Source organism: Scomber japonicus, chromosome 12 (assembly GCF_027409825.1).
Source record: "Scomber japonicus isolate fScoJap1 chromosome 12, fScoJap1.pri, whole genome shotgun sequence".
Classification (NCBI taxonomy): domain Eukaryota; kingdom Metazoa; phylum Chordata; class Actinopteri; order Scombriformes; family Scombridae; genus Scomber; species Scomber japonicus.
This window is the reverse complement of record NC_070589.1, coordinates 12047635-12065189: the sequence shown is the minus strand read 5'-3', so window position 1 is coordinate 12065189 and position 17555 is coordinate 12047635. Positions and strand designations below refer to the sequence as shown.

The window sequence follows — 17555 nt, the reverse complement described above, 5'->3', positions numbered from 1 at the left end:
GCTTACCAAAATGGTGCTGTAAATAATAAGATATGATGAGAAGGCCTGCAATTGAACATGGCCTTACTTTGTAGATATGCAAATGGGCACTATTCTCACATCTCTGAGTATTTATTAATGTCTTTTTTATTTCCAATGCTATGTCTATTTATAGAGTAGGCTACTCCATGGTAAGTCTAGGTTTTAAAACGCAATTGTGAATATTTTTTAAAATGTCTTTTCCATACATATACCTAATTCTATTGCACATTTATTAGAGAATGTCAATACAGTTGTGTGACTTTATTTTAAGTTTGTTCAGCATTTCTTGTGACATGATAATAACTGTTTTTCTGGATGAGAATGTGTTTTTTTTTATTCTGCAGCAGCTCACTGACATGTTTTATAAACATGTTTATGTCCTTTTGCAGAAATGAATGAACTGTATATTGTTGAAGAGTAGCAAAGTATTTAATAGCGGTTAAACCAAAGAGTCTTGTAAATAAATAAAAATGAATAAGCACTATTGTTTGTCGTTTTTCACTGGACTTTGTTGCTTTGTAGACGCAAACTGGAAATGATCGCAGCGACATTTTCAAGCGCTGTACTCTTTTGGGCCTCTTTCGTCTCCGTAGTTGAAGCTGATTGGCCGGCTGTTTGCTGACATCCAATCACACCACGTACCTGGTTGTGTATAGGCTGCTGTGTCTCTACCGGGATCGGACCATAGGGCTGTCTGTCGCCGGTCAGTCGGCTCTCTAAAAACACTTTCTTCTCACAGAGAGCTGCTGTGAACAGTCCGACATGGAGAGAGTTATCATTGTGACCGGCGCCAACAGGTAAGATGAATAAATAAAGATAGTTAGACATTCACTTTGTTACACAGTACGAAGAAGCGCCTCCAGCTCGGTTATAAACACTGAAATGTACAGAAGGAGAGCAGGAGAGTTAGCTACCTCCTGCTTATAAATCTGTGATAAACTGATCGTGATTGATTTATTTTTTTAATTCACTGCAGTGTTTTTGTATTTGCGTCAGACATAGCCTACAAAGTATATAAAGTAACATTTATTTCAGCACAGTGTACTTCTTTGAACTCAATTCAGTCTAATTCAATTGACTTTACTGGCATGAAAGTTTCAAGAACAATGTTGCCAAAGCATCTAAATACAGTTTGCCCAAATATTTGGACAGCACAAAATAAAATATATGAACACATTTAGCACTACTTAAAGATTAATACTTATATTTACAGTATATATCTTATGCACCTATTTGTGTGCTGTGTGTGTCCAAATCATTCACTGTCTATCAGGTGATGGCATGTTACATATTGGGCAGGAGGATATGTGCACAGCTTACAGAAAGAGTTTCATACATATACAAACATCTGGCATATCCACATTAAGAAAACGTACCTACCTAAAAATTATGTTTATGTATATGAAGTAAATAAATGTGTTCATCGGTTAGCTTTAGAGGTGATGGAAGGAGTTTTTTTTTTTACTTTGGAGAGAGCCAGACCAGCTTTTCCCCATTCATTTCAGTTTTTATGCTAAGCTATGCTAATCACTTCCAGGCTCCAGCTCCTTAGTGTACCTCACAGACATGAGAGTGATCCTCCAAATTAAATATTGAGAAAGTGAAGGAGCATAGCGTTAAATGTGTAAATGTTCCTGTGTGCTAGTGTGCTGCTACTTTCCACTTTGAAACAAATAGTTATTGGTTCAGGGAATCCTCTGTGCTGTGGGATTATTTTTCAAGAAAGACGTGAATGAAAGTAATCTTATCAAAGTCAGAAGGTTAGTTTTTGCACAGCAGTTGTATGTTTCCTGAATATTATAGGAAAAAAACTTACTGACAAGTAAATGTAGCTTAGGGCTCAAAGGAAACCCATAAATAGCACTTTCAAAAGTATTTGATAACAGGACATACCCATGTGCACCATGCTGTGTCCACACACTTATCTGAGCTTTATGGATCAAAATATATATAATTTACAAGAGCAAACGTTTTTAAACATAACATACTCTAACACCTCTGTGATTAGCAGTGGATTTACTCAATCTGTTTTATGATCATTGATTTGGTCTGACAAATGTATGATGGTCATCTGTCTCTGTCTGCAGCGGCATTGGCCTGGCTTTGTGTGACAGGCTGCTTACTGTGGACAGCCAGCTCCGGCTTTGTCTGGCCTGCAGAAACATGCAGCGGGCCCATGCTGCCCGCTCCACCCTCCTGACCTCTCACCCTGATGCCCGTGTGGACGTAGTGCACCTTGATGTGGGCTCTGTGCAGTCAGTGCTCACCGCTGCACAGGAAGTCCAGTCCAGGTAAGATATACAGCTTTTAATGCTCCTTGTTTTCTTCACTCTGTGGTTTCAGCACCTAAAATGTCAACTATGAATATATATGTTGTTTTTGTACAGGTACAGCAGAATTGACTTTCTGTATCTTAATGCGGGAATTATGCCTAATCCACAAGTGGATATGAAAGCCTTATTCAAAGGCCTGTTTTCCAGGTAAAACTCTGCTCATCACTTCATTTGTTTTGATTTGATATATTTCATATTGCCATAAAGCTGTGGTGGTGTATCAGTGCAACTTGTTAATGATTATCCATGTTATGTAATGCTTTACCTTGTTTTACCTTCTCTGCAGGAATGTCATCAACATGTTTGCAACAGCAGAGGGTCTCTTAACTCAACAGGACCGCCTCAACTCAGATGGCCTGCAGGAGGTTTTTGCCACCAACCTCTTTGGTCATTTTCTACTGGTACACCAGACTGCTCACCTACATGAATTTAAATCTAAAGGATGTTAACAAAGGCCATAATCTGACATAATATAGTCCTTATATGTTGTAGCAACATATTGTATATTGTATGGTATGCAGATGTGTATAGTTTGTGCATATTGAATATAGACAGATTTTTCAGAAATGGAGCAATTGGCGGTGGCTGACACAGTATATATGATAATATATTGCATATATTTATTGTTATAAGCAATAGATGGAAATTGATGGAAATTCAGTTGATTAACTGTTAATAACCCAAAAATGATATCTTATTTGATTAAAGAAGTGAATAATTTAACTGTAAAATCAAGGTGCTTTATCAAATAGATTCAAAACTCACACTTTAATCCATTAATTATTGTAAAACACTTGTATCAGTGCATTGTCTGAAGAATATAATAAGGACGCTATTAAGATGTATGATGTCTTTTCTTTTATTGGATGGGCATCTACATGACACAGAGTAGATGAAATACTCACAGCTGTGATGTTGTATTTAATTGCTCAAGTAGCACTCCTCTACGTCACCTGATGTAGTTTACTCTGTCTGTGGGCCTGATGATTTTGTCTCTGTGGTCTAGATTAAGGAGTTGGAGCCTCTTCTGTGTCAGCCAAGTCACACGTCAAGAATAGTGTGGACCTCCTCGAGTAACGCCCGCCGCTCTGCCTTTAGCATGGAGGACATCCAGCACACACATGGCACAGAGCCTTACAGCTCCTCCAAGTACGCTTCAGACATGCTCAGCCTGGCGCTCAACAGACACAAGAACAGCCAGGTTTGTATTAGTACAGTAACGACTGTCACTGCAAACATCAAATTGATGTCCAGCCACACTGAAAGATTCCAGCTCCAGATCTTTAGATCAACAATCTCACATGGTCATGGACATTTAGATTAAAAAAAACAGGAAACAGTCTGAACTCTTGACCTATCCACCTCTAATTGCACAGATTGTCCTATAAAGAGTTAGTCTAAACCAGTTAACGGGGAATGGAAATATGGCAAATATGATATATCATACTCTTTAATATGTTCTACATTTTCCTCTGGGGCAACGAAAAACAAACTGTAAACACAACATTAACATATCAACATCCTATAAGTTGCACACCCAATGAGTTCAGTTACTAACTTTTGAATATATCTTCCTCTTCTATTTTGTCAGGGGCTTTTCTCCTCTGTTGTATGCCCCGGGCTGGTGATGACCAATTTGACCTACGGTATCCTCCCCTCCTTTTTCTGGACTCTCCTCATGCCCATCATGTTTCTGGTGAGTTCATTTTACTTTCTTTGTGTCTAATCTATGTGAAATGCACATATCCCTCGTTTCATTTGCCTGGAGCTACTAACAGTCTCGTGTGTTGTTTTTTTGTCTTGTGTTGAACAGATTCGAATCTTTACCAACACATTCACACTCACACCACACAATGGAGCAGAGGCTTTGGTATGTCATCAAACTATGCTGATATTAAAAGAAAACAGTATTTAAGGATTTCTATTTCTACAGTGAATGAGTTCTAAACATGAATTCCTGCTCTGGCCTCTCACAGCACTGGCTGTTCCTTCAAAAGCCAGAATCTCTGGATCCGAGGGCAAAGTATCACAGTTTAACATCAGGACTTGGGACAAACTATACTCAGCCTCGACAGGTGAGTAACTAGAGTACATCACAGCAAAATGTAATGTGCCAAGCAGGAACAAATAGAGAAATATGTGTGACCTGTTACTAAAGATTATTTTCTGTTTTTTTATTCCTGTTTCAGATGGACGTTGACGATGGCATGTCAGAGGTGCTTTATGACAAACTTCTTGAACTTGAGAAAGGGGTCAGAAGGAAACTGACTGAAAGAAATGCTGATAAGGAAACTCATGGACAGTAACTGAATGGTAGAGTAGAGAGTTTACTATTTGGAAATGGACAATGTGCACTTTGTGATAAGAAACATCAACAGTGCTCTTTGTTATTTCATGCTTGCAAGTAATGCTGTTGAAATATGGGTTTGCACAACCATACTTCTACCTCAGCTTTGATCTGTTTCATGTCATCAGTCATCTTGTTAGCTGCAGGAGCACAGCCAAGTCTGGTCCCAAAGCTACTTGGTTACCACAATCATATTCAAATCAGCATCCATTTATAGAGAAACACTAGCTGAAAAAAATGTTGTGATAATAGAAAAGGGACTAGGTTTGTTCTTATACTTTTCATGTCTAATTTCAAAGATGTATTTATATGTAAATTGATTATAATTGTGCTGCTATTGATCTTTTTATATGATTCTTATATTTGTGAATCTTAGTCATTTATTGATGAGACACTATTATCAAATGATCTTTTTAACAGCTGTAAGACATGCTGAATATCAACCTTCACGCATAAGCTGCAACATTCAAATAACTTCAAAATAACTTATACATTGCCTTTACTCTTTGTGTTGAAGTCTCTACAAACTTTTAGTCAAGTGCTCTCAAGTGGGCTCCTGCTTTCAATGACCAATGGGCCTTTTTTTTCATGGAGGACATTTCTGACAGTAGGGAAAGCACAGATAAATAATACAATTAATAGTGACTGAATTCCATTTAGTGTCCTTGGTTTCAGGGTCCTGTATTGTGCATGCTTTACCACTGTCACATTATCATGACTTATTGTGAAGCTTGACTAGAAAGCCGTCATTACACTTCTCCTTTTCCTACCATGACAAGTCAAATTTCTGCTGTGCCAATGATTTGAATATATAAGTTGAAGTGTTGCAGTTTATTTGTTCCTAACATGACACTGATGTACAGAAAACATATTATTTACCTTTTTTATGAAAAGGGAACAATGAGCTCTAAACATACCACCTACACCTCAAGTCAAAAATGTAATATTATATTATAAACTCAGCATAACTCAGTCAACTTTCAAACTTCAAAAGGTCTAATTAGCCTGAATAATTGAAAACACCTGTGCAGGTGTGAGTGGTCTTTCAGGAAAAAGCCGCTCTTTTCTAACTACTCACATCACATGCAGATTGTTAAATTGTAGCTTATTTTGTTGTTTTGATGTTGTGGTCACATGACACCAAATCATTATCATAGCAGACATGCCACCAATCAAGGCAAAAAGGAGCTCATCTGTTGTTTTACTGGATGAAGATGATCTCCAGCAGCATTTTTTTAAATGTTGAAGTTTTATCAACACAGACTTTTTGGGCATTCCTATTTGTACAACTTTGCTGAATTTACTATGGAATATTACATTTACGTTTTTAAGTAGTATGGTGGTGTTTTATTAATGGCCACAAGGTGGGGATACTGGTCCCATGCTTCCATATGTCATGTATATTCTTATGGACAACCTTTGTACCAAGTCTTATTTCATTATAGACAACAAAACTGTAGAAATATGATGTTATATTTTTTATTTAGTGCCCCCTGTGGGTAGAAAAACACACTACATATTCATGCAATGTGGCTATATGTACAAATATTGAATTTTGGATTGAAGTAAGAAAATCACAAATATCATATTTCAGTTATATATGTGGAATAAATAAAAGGTAAACATTGAATCACTCTCACATATTTCTGGGAGACATGGAATTAAAAATGAAAATACAATTGTTATCAAAAAAATTGTAAAAGATACATCTGATGGATGACAGTAATAATAAATAGAATTATGATTATTATTGAATCACAACTTCATTTTTGACATTTTTACAAGCCATAAGGTTGGGATCATCGAATGCATGTGAGCTAAGTAACAGCAGCAGTCTCTTCTGTTGCTGGCTTCTTGCTGTAATCTAAATACCGCTGTCAGCCTTGTCTTCACCTGATAGCAATATATCATGTTTCTTCTGCAGCAGGCTTCTTATCTTACAACCTTTAAGTAGCTGTTTGTTTATGGTCTGGTGTCCTGCAGCCACCCACTGACCTCCAGCTGTCATCTGAGGCTCCTTTCACCACAAATCATACATTATGATGCACAGTTATCCTGCCAGTTCAAATACATGAAGCATCTGAGGAAGGCTGTAATAACTTTAGCTTTAGATCAGTGATGTTCAAAATATTACTTCCTTCTTTCACAATCTGTTTATTCACAAGCTTTATCTTACTCATATCCTCCTATGAAACACTGCTGCAGCACAGCAAGGGCTTTTGCTTGCCAAATTTGACAGACATGCAACAGCTGCCAGACTAATTTGCAAGTTATTTGCCTTTTTGCCACCTGTCTTTGAGGTGTATCTCTGTATTCTCAGTGTTAAAGGAAGATTTTGGCATCTTTCAAGCTGGACCCTAATTTCCCTTTTTTTCTGTCTATGTGACTAATGAGCACCACAATTTTTGAAATTTGTCCAGCACTGAGTGAGAGCACTGCAGTCGGCATTCCTCTCTCAAACCCTGCCATGGCTAAATATGAGATGCTTTCAACAACTCAACTGTTGCAAGAGTTCAGAATGAGACTTCTCCTTGAGTGAGACTTGGTTAGACATAATTACAGACCAGCTCAAGCGGATGTTTTCAAGCAAAAGACAAAAAGTGTTGTCCTCATCATCCACTTAGACACAAAACAATGGGAAAATAGTGTCCAAAGTTTCCCTTTAAGAGATCCCTTCTTAATGTGCTTTCAGTGTGATCCACAATCATCATTTTGTGCAAAAATGTATTTAAAAGTTAGTTTGAAGCTAATAAAGCTCCAGGCCAAATTAATCAAATTAAGTGAATGTCTTTTAGTGCCAAAGTCCATCTTTTTGATACAATATTTTGTGTGATATTCAAAGCCTTATATTATTCTTATTCATCTGTGCTGTAGACCTCTGTTGTTGTCAATGAGCCTCACTGCTGCACTGGGTGTAATGACTTAAGTTTTGCCTCTTGTGTGTATGTAGTTTTTCCTCTTTCCAGATTTCAATGGTATAAAGGAGTTTTTTTTTTTATATAGCTCTTTTCCACTACATGAACTTAACACCACCTTTCATATCATACACGTCTACTGTACATATGGCACTGTACATCTGTCCATCCTGGTAGAGGGATCTGTCCTGAGGTTTCTCCATTTTTTTCTTCCTGTTAAAGGTCTTTTGTAGGATTTGCAGGATGACATATGTTTAAAAAATATATTGTATGTTTTATGAGAAACATAACAGGACTCAACAGATATCAAAGCATCTAAATTATTGTTAAGAGAAAATGCACAAATATAAAGCCGAGTAATCAAACTCTCGGGCAAATGTCCAAGCTTGGCTCGCTGTAATAGACGCTTGTATTACACTTTACTATGTGATTGCATTGTATTGTAGTGATCTCCACTAAAAGCACTGAGCTGAAAATGATACATGGATCACTTGTTCTTAAATCAAAGACAAGACTCAGCTTCCATAAAGAAGTGTCTGTGTGACAGCTCTCAGTGTGCTGAGGAGCTGACTCTGCAGAGGGCCGACTTGTCAGATATGTTTCCACCAGCTGTTAGTCAGCATGCCCCCGCTGGCCATAAACCACACCATTTGCTGCTTTTTATAAACTGACAAATCCCAGTTAATCTTTGCATCAGCAGCTGCATTTACAGAGTGACAGTGAGTGTTTTGGAACAGTAATTGTATCTACCTCATAAATTATATTGATTCTTTTTTTTTTATCATTTTGTCAAGCACTCCTATCAACACAACATGGGGTGTTTATATAATGACATGCATGCACCTGTTTCATGTTATTGTTCTTCAGTGGTGGGTTTTGATGCAGCATGATGGAGAAGAAGCAGTTTTTCTAATAGGAGTCATATTAATAGCCCATTGATAGCTTCCCTTTGCATGTGACGTCCTCTCAGATATGAAAACCCGGATTATTGTAAGAGGACATGAGAGCACATCCTTACATAATGTAAATAAAAACATTGCAGGCGGGCGCGTGTTCAGATTGGTGCGCGCTGCACGGTGTCCCGGATGGTGCTCGCACCGGAAGAGAAGGGGCAGCTCTCCCAGCCATCTTGTGGCAGCATCCCGCGAATTGTTCGCATCAAGCCTCGTAGAATCGGAGGTGAATCCCGCTGAAGGGGCGCCATCATGCCCGGACACCTGCAAGAAGGCTTCGGCTGTGTCGTAACCAACCGGTTCGACCAGTTATTAGACGATGAGTCTGACCCGTTTGAGATCCTGAAAGCTGCAGAAAACAAGAAGAAGGAGGGGGCCGCCGCCGCCGGGGCCACCAAGACCGCGGCTCAAGCAGCCAAGCAGCCGAAGAAGGAGTCACAGAAGGACAGGAAGAACCCGCTGCTCGACAAGAAGGAGGAGAGCCAGGCTCCGGTCCCCCTGAAGAAAGAAGGTAAACATTTGCATCCTCCTCTCTCTCCTTCATGTGCCCTGCATGTTTCTTTTTTTTTTTTTTTGTGTGTTTTTCTGTCAACTGTCATGTGCACAGCTCCTGCTAGCTGCTGCTGGGTCTGAGGTCAACATGGACCCTGTCCTGCTGTTATTATTATTAGAGGACAGACACAGCATTCCTCTCAGGCTGAGGTTAATGAAGAAAAGCTGCCCCCCGTTAGAGGATAACTGCGACTTTCAGCTCTAATGCAAACTGGTGAGCTTGTGTCGCAGAAATGGTTCCCAGCAGCAGCAGCAGCAGCAGCAGCATCAGTGTTGTTAGTGGCTGCAGGCTGATGCTTCGTGCACTGGCTGCGCAGCTCCGCCAGCAGCTGCAAATGCGCAACATATTCACCTGCGGACTGGTAAAACTAGACAGACGGCTCATTGTTTGTATTTATGGAGTCTCCTGTGGGAGAAAGGTGTCATTTATTTCCCAAGTTAACTCATCCTAAACGAATGTAATAACAACAAGGCTGAGTTAATGAAAGAGAGGCCGCGTTAGCCAGCAGTGTTAATAATTGCAGTAAGTGAAAGAGCTTTGTGCTGTCAGAGCTGCAGACAGGAGAGGTGACACATTCCTTCAGCAGCACAAATAAACACCTCACAGCTGACATGTTTACTGCATGTGCATGTTGTTAAAAAAAAAAGGTGAAGTGTGACACATAAAAAAAAAAAAAAGCAAGCGGTTTAAACATTAAACAGAGCTGACCCATTTATGAACGTGCTGTTTTCATTGACAGGCATCAGGAGGGTGGGCCGACGGCCAGACCAGCAGGGTCAGCCTGGTTCCCAGCATCAGGGTGGGCAGGGTGAGGGGCGACCCGGAGAAAAGAGGCCGGACCGGAGACCTCCTCGAGAGCGCCGCTTTGAGAAGCCCGCTGAGGACAAGCCTGAGGGAGGTGGAGAGTTCTCTGTAGAGAAGTGAGTGGCTGTGATGAGTGATGGAGAGCATATTCAACATGATCAACAAGCCTAAGGCAGTCTGGTGCAATCACACGATTTGTGTGTGTGTGTGTGTGTGTGTGTGTGTGTGTGTGTGTGGAGATGAAGTGTTTGCAGCTATAGATGTAATCGTAACCCACTTAACCTCAACATCATTTTCCAGCCATGTGTAAATTTGTAGATTTTGAAGCTCTTTTTGACATTTATGTTTATAACCTCTGATATTAAGAGCATATACACTTGTCACGTGGGCTTGGATAGATGATTAGAGCTGATCAGTGGTTATGCTTTTTTAATTATTATTTTTATTATTTTGTAATGAGTTCATGTGTTTGTGTCCACCAGGCCTTCCGGAGACCGGCCCCCAAGAGGGCGTGGTGGCGGCAGGGGTGTGCGTGGTGGAAGAGGTCGGGGTATGGGCCGAGGAGAAGGCTTTGACTCCCGTGGGAAACGTGACTTTGACAGACACAGTGGCAATGACAAATCGTGAGTCAGTCCTGAACTTGGACCCTGACAGACCAGTGAATCCATAAATAGAAAATGACTTCTTACTTATTCAGTCTTTTGTTATTTAGTATTGAAAAATACTTTGCGGCGGTATGTAATTGCTCCAAGTTTCCAGGATCAGGTGACACTGTAAACAACAAATGTGTTTGGCGTAGTTCTTAAACACTGGTGGAAATAGTTCTGCTTATTTATTTCCTCTCTTCCTTTGTTTCACTTACAAAAGCTTTATTTCACTTTTCTTTTTTACGCCGCATTGAATAGCAGCACATATTCCCAGAAACACATTTAGCCCAAATAACATCACAAGAAAAAATGTTTCTCAATTCTCAGATTAGGATCAGCAGATTCCTGTTTTTTTTTTTCTTTTCTTTTCTTCTCCAACATTATGTGCTCTAATCTATTTTTGACTACAGACTTTATGTCAAGGGTTATTGGTGGTAGAGAATTCCTCTTCATGGTAGGCAGTAACTATTTTCAGACTTCATTCATCAGTGTATGTGTGTTATTCTTTGTTTGTTCCAGCAATCAGAAAAGTGAGGAGAAGCGCAGCGGTAGCGGATCACACAACTGGGGCAACGTGAAGGATGAAGTGAGGTGAGTGTTCAAGAACAGACACACGGCATGTTTATCTGAGCCATACTGTCTGCGAGATAATAACGCACATCTGATACGCCTACACACTTTTCTTGCTCTGGGTGTGTATGTATGTGTGTGTGTGTATACAGGGACTCTCTCTTTTTGTATTAAACAAGTGGGCCACTTTTAATGATGATACACTGATGCAGCGAGAGAAAAATACAGATCTGGTTATCTTATCTTCCTGGGTTTTTCTATGTTAAATCGCCAGATTAATGACAGCTTTATATCAAAAGTACACAGTTCACAAAAAGTCAGAAATGGGTTGACATGGCTTTTATGTGTGTGTATGTGTGTTTCCAGTGAGGCTGAACAGACTCCAGCTCCTGAGACGACCCCGGAGGGAGAGGAAAACGCACCTGCCGGTTCTGAGAACAAGTGAGTATTCATTTCCCATCACAAATTCAGGTTTCAGGTGATGTTTGGATGGGCCATAAAGAGATTTCACCTTTTTTTAAGAGTTCCAGTAAACAGTTGTTAGCAGCTATATATAATTACCCGCTCACCGTGATGTCTTCTTGTGGTTATAATCTACAAACACTGGCAAATATTTGTGTAAGACACTTGAGGCTCTCTTCCACCTTGATTCAGTCTGTATACAGACACCAGAGGCCACTTCTCGTCTTTCACACTCATGTTTATTGACTCTGCAGTCACTGATGCAGGACTTCTCAGAGGCCGACATATCCTCACACACACACACAAGTGGAAAAACATCCAGATAGTAACAAGTTGCTCTAGCTCATAAACGCTGCTTTAGTATTTCCATCACAAATGAGGATGTCAATGATTCATGGATTGTCGGTTAAATTGCTGTTAATAATTTAACCGATTAGAAACATATGAACTAATAATGCAAAAGACGAGGGATGTGCAGCGTCAGAAAATGTTCTGTAGAGTTTCTCTAGTATCTAGTATACTATTGTACCATTACGTGGAGCTTCTTACTCTTTTAATAAATAAAGTGTGATTGGTGACCACCCTCAAGGGCCACACCAGTTGTTAAACAGAATGTGCCTCTCTGCCATCCAAAGAGGAAAAAGTGGTAGCATGCCTCCATCTGCTCCATGGAGGTATAATAAGATCTGCTCACTTTGTTGTCGTTGATGAAATCTGAAGCATAAAGTTTTGGAAATTCGCAGAGTAGCTATCTGAGGCACATGCTAACGCTAAACGAGCATTTTTTTACCAGAAGCAGCTGCTAGGTTAATGTCAGTGTCCAGACAGCAGAAAGCAACACACTTCCAAGACAATCAATACAAAAGTGATGAACTGTGTACTATATTGTATAACACTCCTCTGCTCCGAGTGTACATGCATTTAGCAGTGACAGTAAATGGGCTGATACAGTTAGAGAGACAGTGTTGGCGTCTGTTGCATTAAGCTCCTGAAATAGAGTATTTAATATGACTGACTGGTCTGCTGTGGGGAGATTGGATTAACATGTTTTACATTGAATTGATAATGTTACAGGTTATTTACTATTGAAGGCTTTCCATCAATTGTTAATTAATTGTTAGACATGTCCAACACATGTCGTCTGATGTAATTAAAGACCTCTAATGAAGCTGGAAGTTGTGCAAGTGTTTTCTGTGATGACTAGATGATGACTTTAGTTTATCATTCAAATAACTTGATCTTTCTTTTAACTCCTAATGTAGATTTGGCGTCAGTGGTTAAAAAGGTTTTCTAACAGGGAAAACAACCAACGTATTTCATAATGATTAACTGATAATCAATTGTTAAAGTGGCCGAACTGTTATAGGAATGTTTAAAAATGTCATCCCTGGTCACAAAGCTTTAGCACAAACGGGATAAACATTGTCAACTGAACTGTTTGACTTCCAGATTAGAGGGCATGTATAGAGCTAAGAGGATTGTCGGTTTTCAGGTTTAAGTTCCTACATTGTCATATGCTGGTTTTCCAGGGAGAACGAGGTGGAAGAAGTGAAAACCGAAGGCCCCAAAGAGATGACCCTGGACGAGTGGAAGGCCATGCAGGACAAGGAACGCACCAAGGTGGAGTTCAACATCCGTAAGCCCAACGAAGGAACCGACAGCCAGTGGAAGAAAGGATACGTGCTGCACAAGTCCAAGAGTGAAGATGTAAGTATGGGAGGACCGATTGTTGTCTGGTTCTGCTGACCCTCTGAACAGACATGTTTAACTACGGCGGCTCTGTGCAGCCTCATGCTCAGTTCCATCACATACACGTCACTGTCATGTATTCACAACAGTTTCAAAAAACATTTTAACCAGACAAATATAATCAACCCCACACTTTCACTGTGTTGCTTTTTTAAGATTTGAAGCATATTAATGATTTTAGAGGTTAGATGCGAGTTTGAATTTTCTAGCACAAAGTGAAAAAAAAACAAGAAAACAGGAAGCATGTAGTCAGGAAACATATACAAACATATGGACTGATACAATGTGTGTTCTAACAATTATTTTCATTATTGATGAATCAGTGTAAAACCCAGAAACATTAAATGTACTGTAATGTACATCACCTGGGCCTGTTTTTCTGTGTCCTAGTATAATGTGTAAGACCAAGAAAAGTGGCAAATTCTCACATCTGAGAACATTGAACCATTAACCGTTTGACATTTTTTGCTTCACTGATATAGACTTTAGGTTATTGTGCTATTGCTATTTTTTTAAAACCATTTTAGAAACTGACTTTCCTCTGTTTGTTTCTCATTTTATTTAATGTAGCCTAATAGAAAGTCATCATGTGCACTCGGTGCTGGGCACACACGCTTGCATGTAGGTTGTTTTGGAGGCCACTTTGTCTTTCTCTGCAGCTAATGTGACCTTCTCATCCGTGCGTTTCAGAGGCCTGTCGGTGCTTTGATTGACGCCCCAGAGGCAGAAGTAGAACCACAAGCTTTGTACAAGGTACCTGCAGTTCACACACTCCATGAAAATATTCACTTTTAAAAGTCTGTATTGAAAATACAGAGAATAAAATGTATGTTGAATGTGAGTGGTTCTGGAGGAAATGAAAAATGATTTCATTAGTCTTTAAAAAAGAAACACAGAGAGCAGTCAATCTATAGCATACATCATCATCATCATCATCATCATCGGCTCCTCTCAGCAGGGCCCTGCTGACGAGTCCAGTGACCACCATTTCCGCAAACCAGCCAACGACATAACATCTCAGCTGGAGATCAACTTCGGAGACCTGGGCCGTCCCGGCCGTGGGCGTGGGGGCGCTCGCGGAGGCAGGGGAGGCCGCGGCGGGGGAGGCAGCAGGACAGCACGCGGGGGAGGACGTTCCGAAAAGGTAACAATAAAAGCTGTTGTCACTGCCAGCAACAAAGGTTTTAGTGTGCTCACAAAAGATTGAGTTCACTGACTGTGAACAAGGCCTAAGCCTAAAAGCACTGACTTAGAAAACGTGCTGCTGAACACAGACGCTGTTTCAACAGACTAATGACCACATGCTCCGCTATCCAAAACACACACACTGTGGCCTTATGTCAGACAGGAGGCTCTCTGTAGTGATGCTGCTGAGAAGTTTTATCTGTGAAATGTTAGAAAATAGGAATGGCTATTTCTTAGGATTTTTCATTTTAATTGAATTAAAATGTATAAATAGGCGCACCAGTACCAATGGTGTGTGTGTGTGTGTGTGTGTGTGTGTGTGTGTGTGTGTGTGTGTGTGTGTGTGTGTGTGTGTGTGTGTGTGTGTGTGTGTGTGTGTGTGTGTGTGTGTGTGTGTGTGTGTGTGTGTGTGTGTGTGTGTGTGTGTGGTCATAGGCTACTATGGAGGACACATTTCAGAACGTAGACCAGTATTGGGAATGGCTTGTTGAAATTGAGACAAAATGTCCTGAATAGGGTATTGGTTAAGGCTAGAGTAAGTCTCCCGGAAATGCAATGTCCCCAAAAGTGACAATGGTGTTTAACGTGTGGCGGATTTACTAAAAACAATCGCATTCTTCCTCTTTAGGCACTCTTAACCGTGTCCTCCTTCTCCTGTGTTTCTCCCACCAGGCTAGTGGAGTGTCAGTCCCCAATGTGGATGATCCTGAGGCCTTCCCAGCTCTGGCCTAAGGGCTCCTTTTCCACCACCAGCCCACCCATCAGCCCTTCCGGGCCCCCCCCTCTACGAGGCTTGCATGCTTACCACATCTTCAAGTATATAAGAAAACAGAGAAAAAAAAAAAAAAGATTTTAATGACAAAAAAAGACTGTCATCCCATACCACTCACACCACCAGAGGACTAAAATTTTACCTGTTTTAAAGGAGAACAAAAGACAAAAAAAAAGGCGAAAAAAGGACCTCTTGTTACACTGAAGTTTTTGTATTTAGGAACATGAAAGCAGGGATGTTTTCATACTTTCTTCTTTTTTTCAGAGATTATGCATACTTCATTGTTTTTGTTTTTTGTTTTTTGTGCTGCTAGAATTTATGCATTTCTGCGATTAGGTTGAAGTGTGTGTATCTCTTCCCCTGAAGCTTTTGTGCTCTTTCCTCATGACTTTAGCTCAGTATTATGAGGTCATATTAGAAAAGACTTTCTACTGGAGTGCCCCCCCCCCTCCCAGTAATACACACTGATGTGGTAGCACTACACTACATAGGAAACTTGTAATAGTTATCTGAAGTATGGCTTAACATGCATTTAAAGTGTAATTACTCTTATCCTGACTACCCATCCCTTTTGTGAGGCACAAAGTCAGGATGGGTAACCAGGCGAAGGGACTTCCTACTAAAAGCTTGGTATTTTTCTGCTTGTCGTGCAGTGAAAGTAAAATGCCTCTTTTTTTTTTTTTTCCTTTTTTGATAGCTTGCCTTTTTTTTGGTGGACCAGTGGTTAGTAATGCTTTGTATCCCCCTGATCCAGATGTGCTTCCTGTGTTTTCAGGGTGTCCCAGGGCCCAATGTATATCTTTAGGCTGGTCCTCATAGGTCATACAGACTATACTACTTGTAACTTCAGGACCACTAAGCAAATATTGTATTTTTTGTTAAGTATGCGTGTTCGTGAGAGTATGAGTGCAGCGAAGTGTGTGGGTTGAATGTATTTTGTTTTTTTTTGACAGCTAGTTACTTAGAATTTAAGTATTCCTCACCAGTCTCAGACGGTAGACTGCATTTCTCGTCTGAAGTAGTTGATACTGTCTTTTGAGAAGTGATTGTTGAAATCTAGGTGAGAATGATAGGCCGTTGACATATCTTGCTCTTAGAGTATCTGTAATGTCTTTCAGATCTCAAAGCACTTGGTTTTATCAGCACCAATCCTCTGAAGACCCTCCCATCCATTCCCTTTCCCTTCTGTAAACCATAATTGCTGGGTTTTTTCATTTTATTTTATTTTATTTTATTTTGTCAGTGCAGCAGCACCAATGCATAATTTGTCTGAAAGAAATGTCTGCTGTCATTGTGGAACAATCATGAGCTACAGAATGTAATGTAAACTATTGGTGCTTTCAGCCACCTGTGTCAGCATTTCCAGTGAGCATTTTATTTTAATGAAGCGGGTATATTTCACATTGGTTCGGGGTGGGTGGGTGGGGTCGTACCGTATACATGACGGAGTGAATTTAAAGCTTTACATGCTGTGCTCTGCAAAGACTTGCTGGCGATGCACTGATACAGACGGCTGGAGCAGTTTTCTTGTAGGACTGTTTGAGCCACATGACGGTAAAATGTTCTCTGCAAACATCCCTGTTCTAATAAATTTGCTTTAGAGGTGTTACATGTACTCTGCCAATGGCTGTTGGGTTGTTTTAAAATCAATACTGTGATTTTAAAGGTGTAAACAAATGTGCTGTGGACTCGTCATTAATTGAAATGTTAGGGAGGTTGTGGTGTATTTCAGTGCTACTCTGTAGACTTAAGTGGGACTCAGTTGCCACTTTATTGGGTACAATTAGCTAAAACTAAGTTGTGCTTTTTGATACTAAAAAAAATGTTATTACTACTGTCTACCCCTCCTTTAAATAAATATTAGACAGTAACAAAAACACCACAGCCTGGAGTCAACACTTCCAGTTTCAAGAAAAACACAACATAAACTTAACGAATGTAAGATTTACTGCAGGGCTGATGATGTAACTTGGTAGCTATTAGTTGTAGCCAAATACTGTACCTAATAAAGTAGCAAATTTGAGACTTAAATCGACTGGCATCGTTTAATTAATTCAGAGATTCATGTATATTGAGTGTAAGTGTACATATTGAAGTCTTACACTTACATTTCGTCAGTAATATGGTGAGATTGTAACCCTAGGTATGGTTGTCCGGAAGGTAACCCTAGATTTGCAGTTATAAATTATAGTTAAACTGTTACACATTACTGTTAAAACCTGTGGTGTGACAGGGTTGTTGTAA

At 40.0% G+C, this 17555-nt stretch overlaps 2 protein-coding genes across 5 annotated transcripts; both read left to right on the top strand.

Moving 5' to 3' along the window:
- The first annotated feature begins 708 nt into the window (after positions 1-708).
- LOC128368776 (3-keto-steroid reductase/17-beta-hydroxysteroid dehydrogenase 7-like) lies at positions 709-5919 on the top strand. The gene is made up of 9 exons (XM_053329656.1): positions 709-818; positions 2109-2312; positions 2409-2501; positions 2641-2755; positions 3361-3555; positions 3946-4050; positions 4168-4224; positions 4331-4429; positions 4544-5919. The coding sequence occupies exons 1-9, from the start codon at positions 784-786 to the stop codon at positions 4658-4660; spliced, it is 1020 nt and encodes a 339-aa protein (XP_053185631.1). The 5' UTR covers positions 709-783; the 3' UTR covers positions 4661-5919.
- Positions 5920-8701: 2782 nt separating this feature from the next.
- serbp1b (SERPINE1 mRNA binding protein 1b) lies at positions 8702-16935 on the top strand. Of its 4 annotated transcripts, none has more exons than XM_053329643.1 (9): positions 8702-9080; positions 9862-10042; positions 10409-10549; positions 11093-11164; positions 11510-11586; positions 13128-13312; positions 14045-14107; positions 14313-14498; positions 15212-16935. In XM_053329643.1, exons 1-9 carry the CDS (start codon positions 8822-8824, stop codon positions 15269-15271), a joined length of 1224 nt encoding a protein of 407 aa, XP_053185618.1. In that variant the 5' UTR covers positions 8702-8821; the 3' UTR covers positions 15272-16935. The 4 variants fall into 4 exon arrangements, with proteins under 4 accessions (XP_053185618.1, XP_053185617.1, XP_053185620.1 ...); XM_053329642.1 differs by having other exon boundaries at positions 14310-14498; XM_053329645.1 differs by having other exon boundaries at positions 8703-9080; positions 11510-11584; positions 13135-13312.
- The last annotated feature ends 620 nt before the right edge of the window (positions 16936-17555 follow it).

Coding starts and splice junctions, on each gene's coding strand:
- serbp1b (XM_053329642.1), top strand. CDS start 8,822: ATGCCCGGACACCTGCAAGAAGGCTTCGGCTGTGTCGTAACCAACCGG. Junction 14,108..14,309: donor AACCACAAGCTTTGTACAAG/GTACCTGCAGTT, acceptor GGCTCCTCTCAG/CAGGGCCCTGCTGACGAGTC. Junction 14,499..15,211: donor GGGGAGGACGTTCCGAAAAG/GTAACAATAAAA, acceptor TTCTCCCACCAG/GCTAGTGGAGTGTCAGTCCC.
- LOC128368776 (XM_053329656.1), top strand. CDS start 784: ATGGAGAGAGTTATCATTGTGACCGGCGCCAACAG. Junction 819..2,108: donor ATTGTGACCGGCGCCAACAG/GTAAGATGAATA, acceptor CTCTGTCTGCAG/CGGCATTGGCCTGGCTTTGT. Junction 2,313..2,408: donor GCACAGGAAGTCCAGTCCAG/GTAAGATATACA, acceptor GTTTTTGTACAG/GTACAGCAGAATTGACTTTC.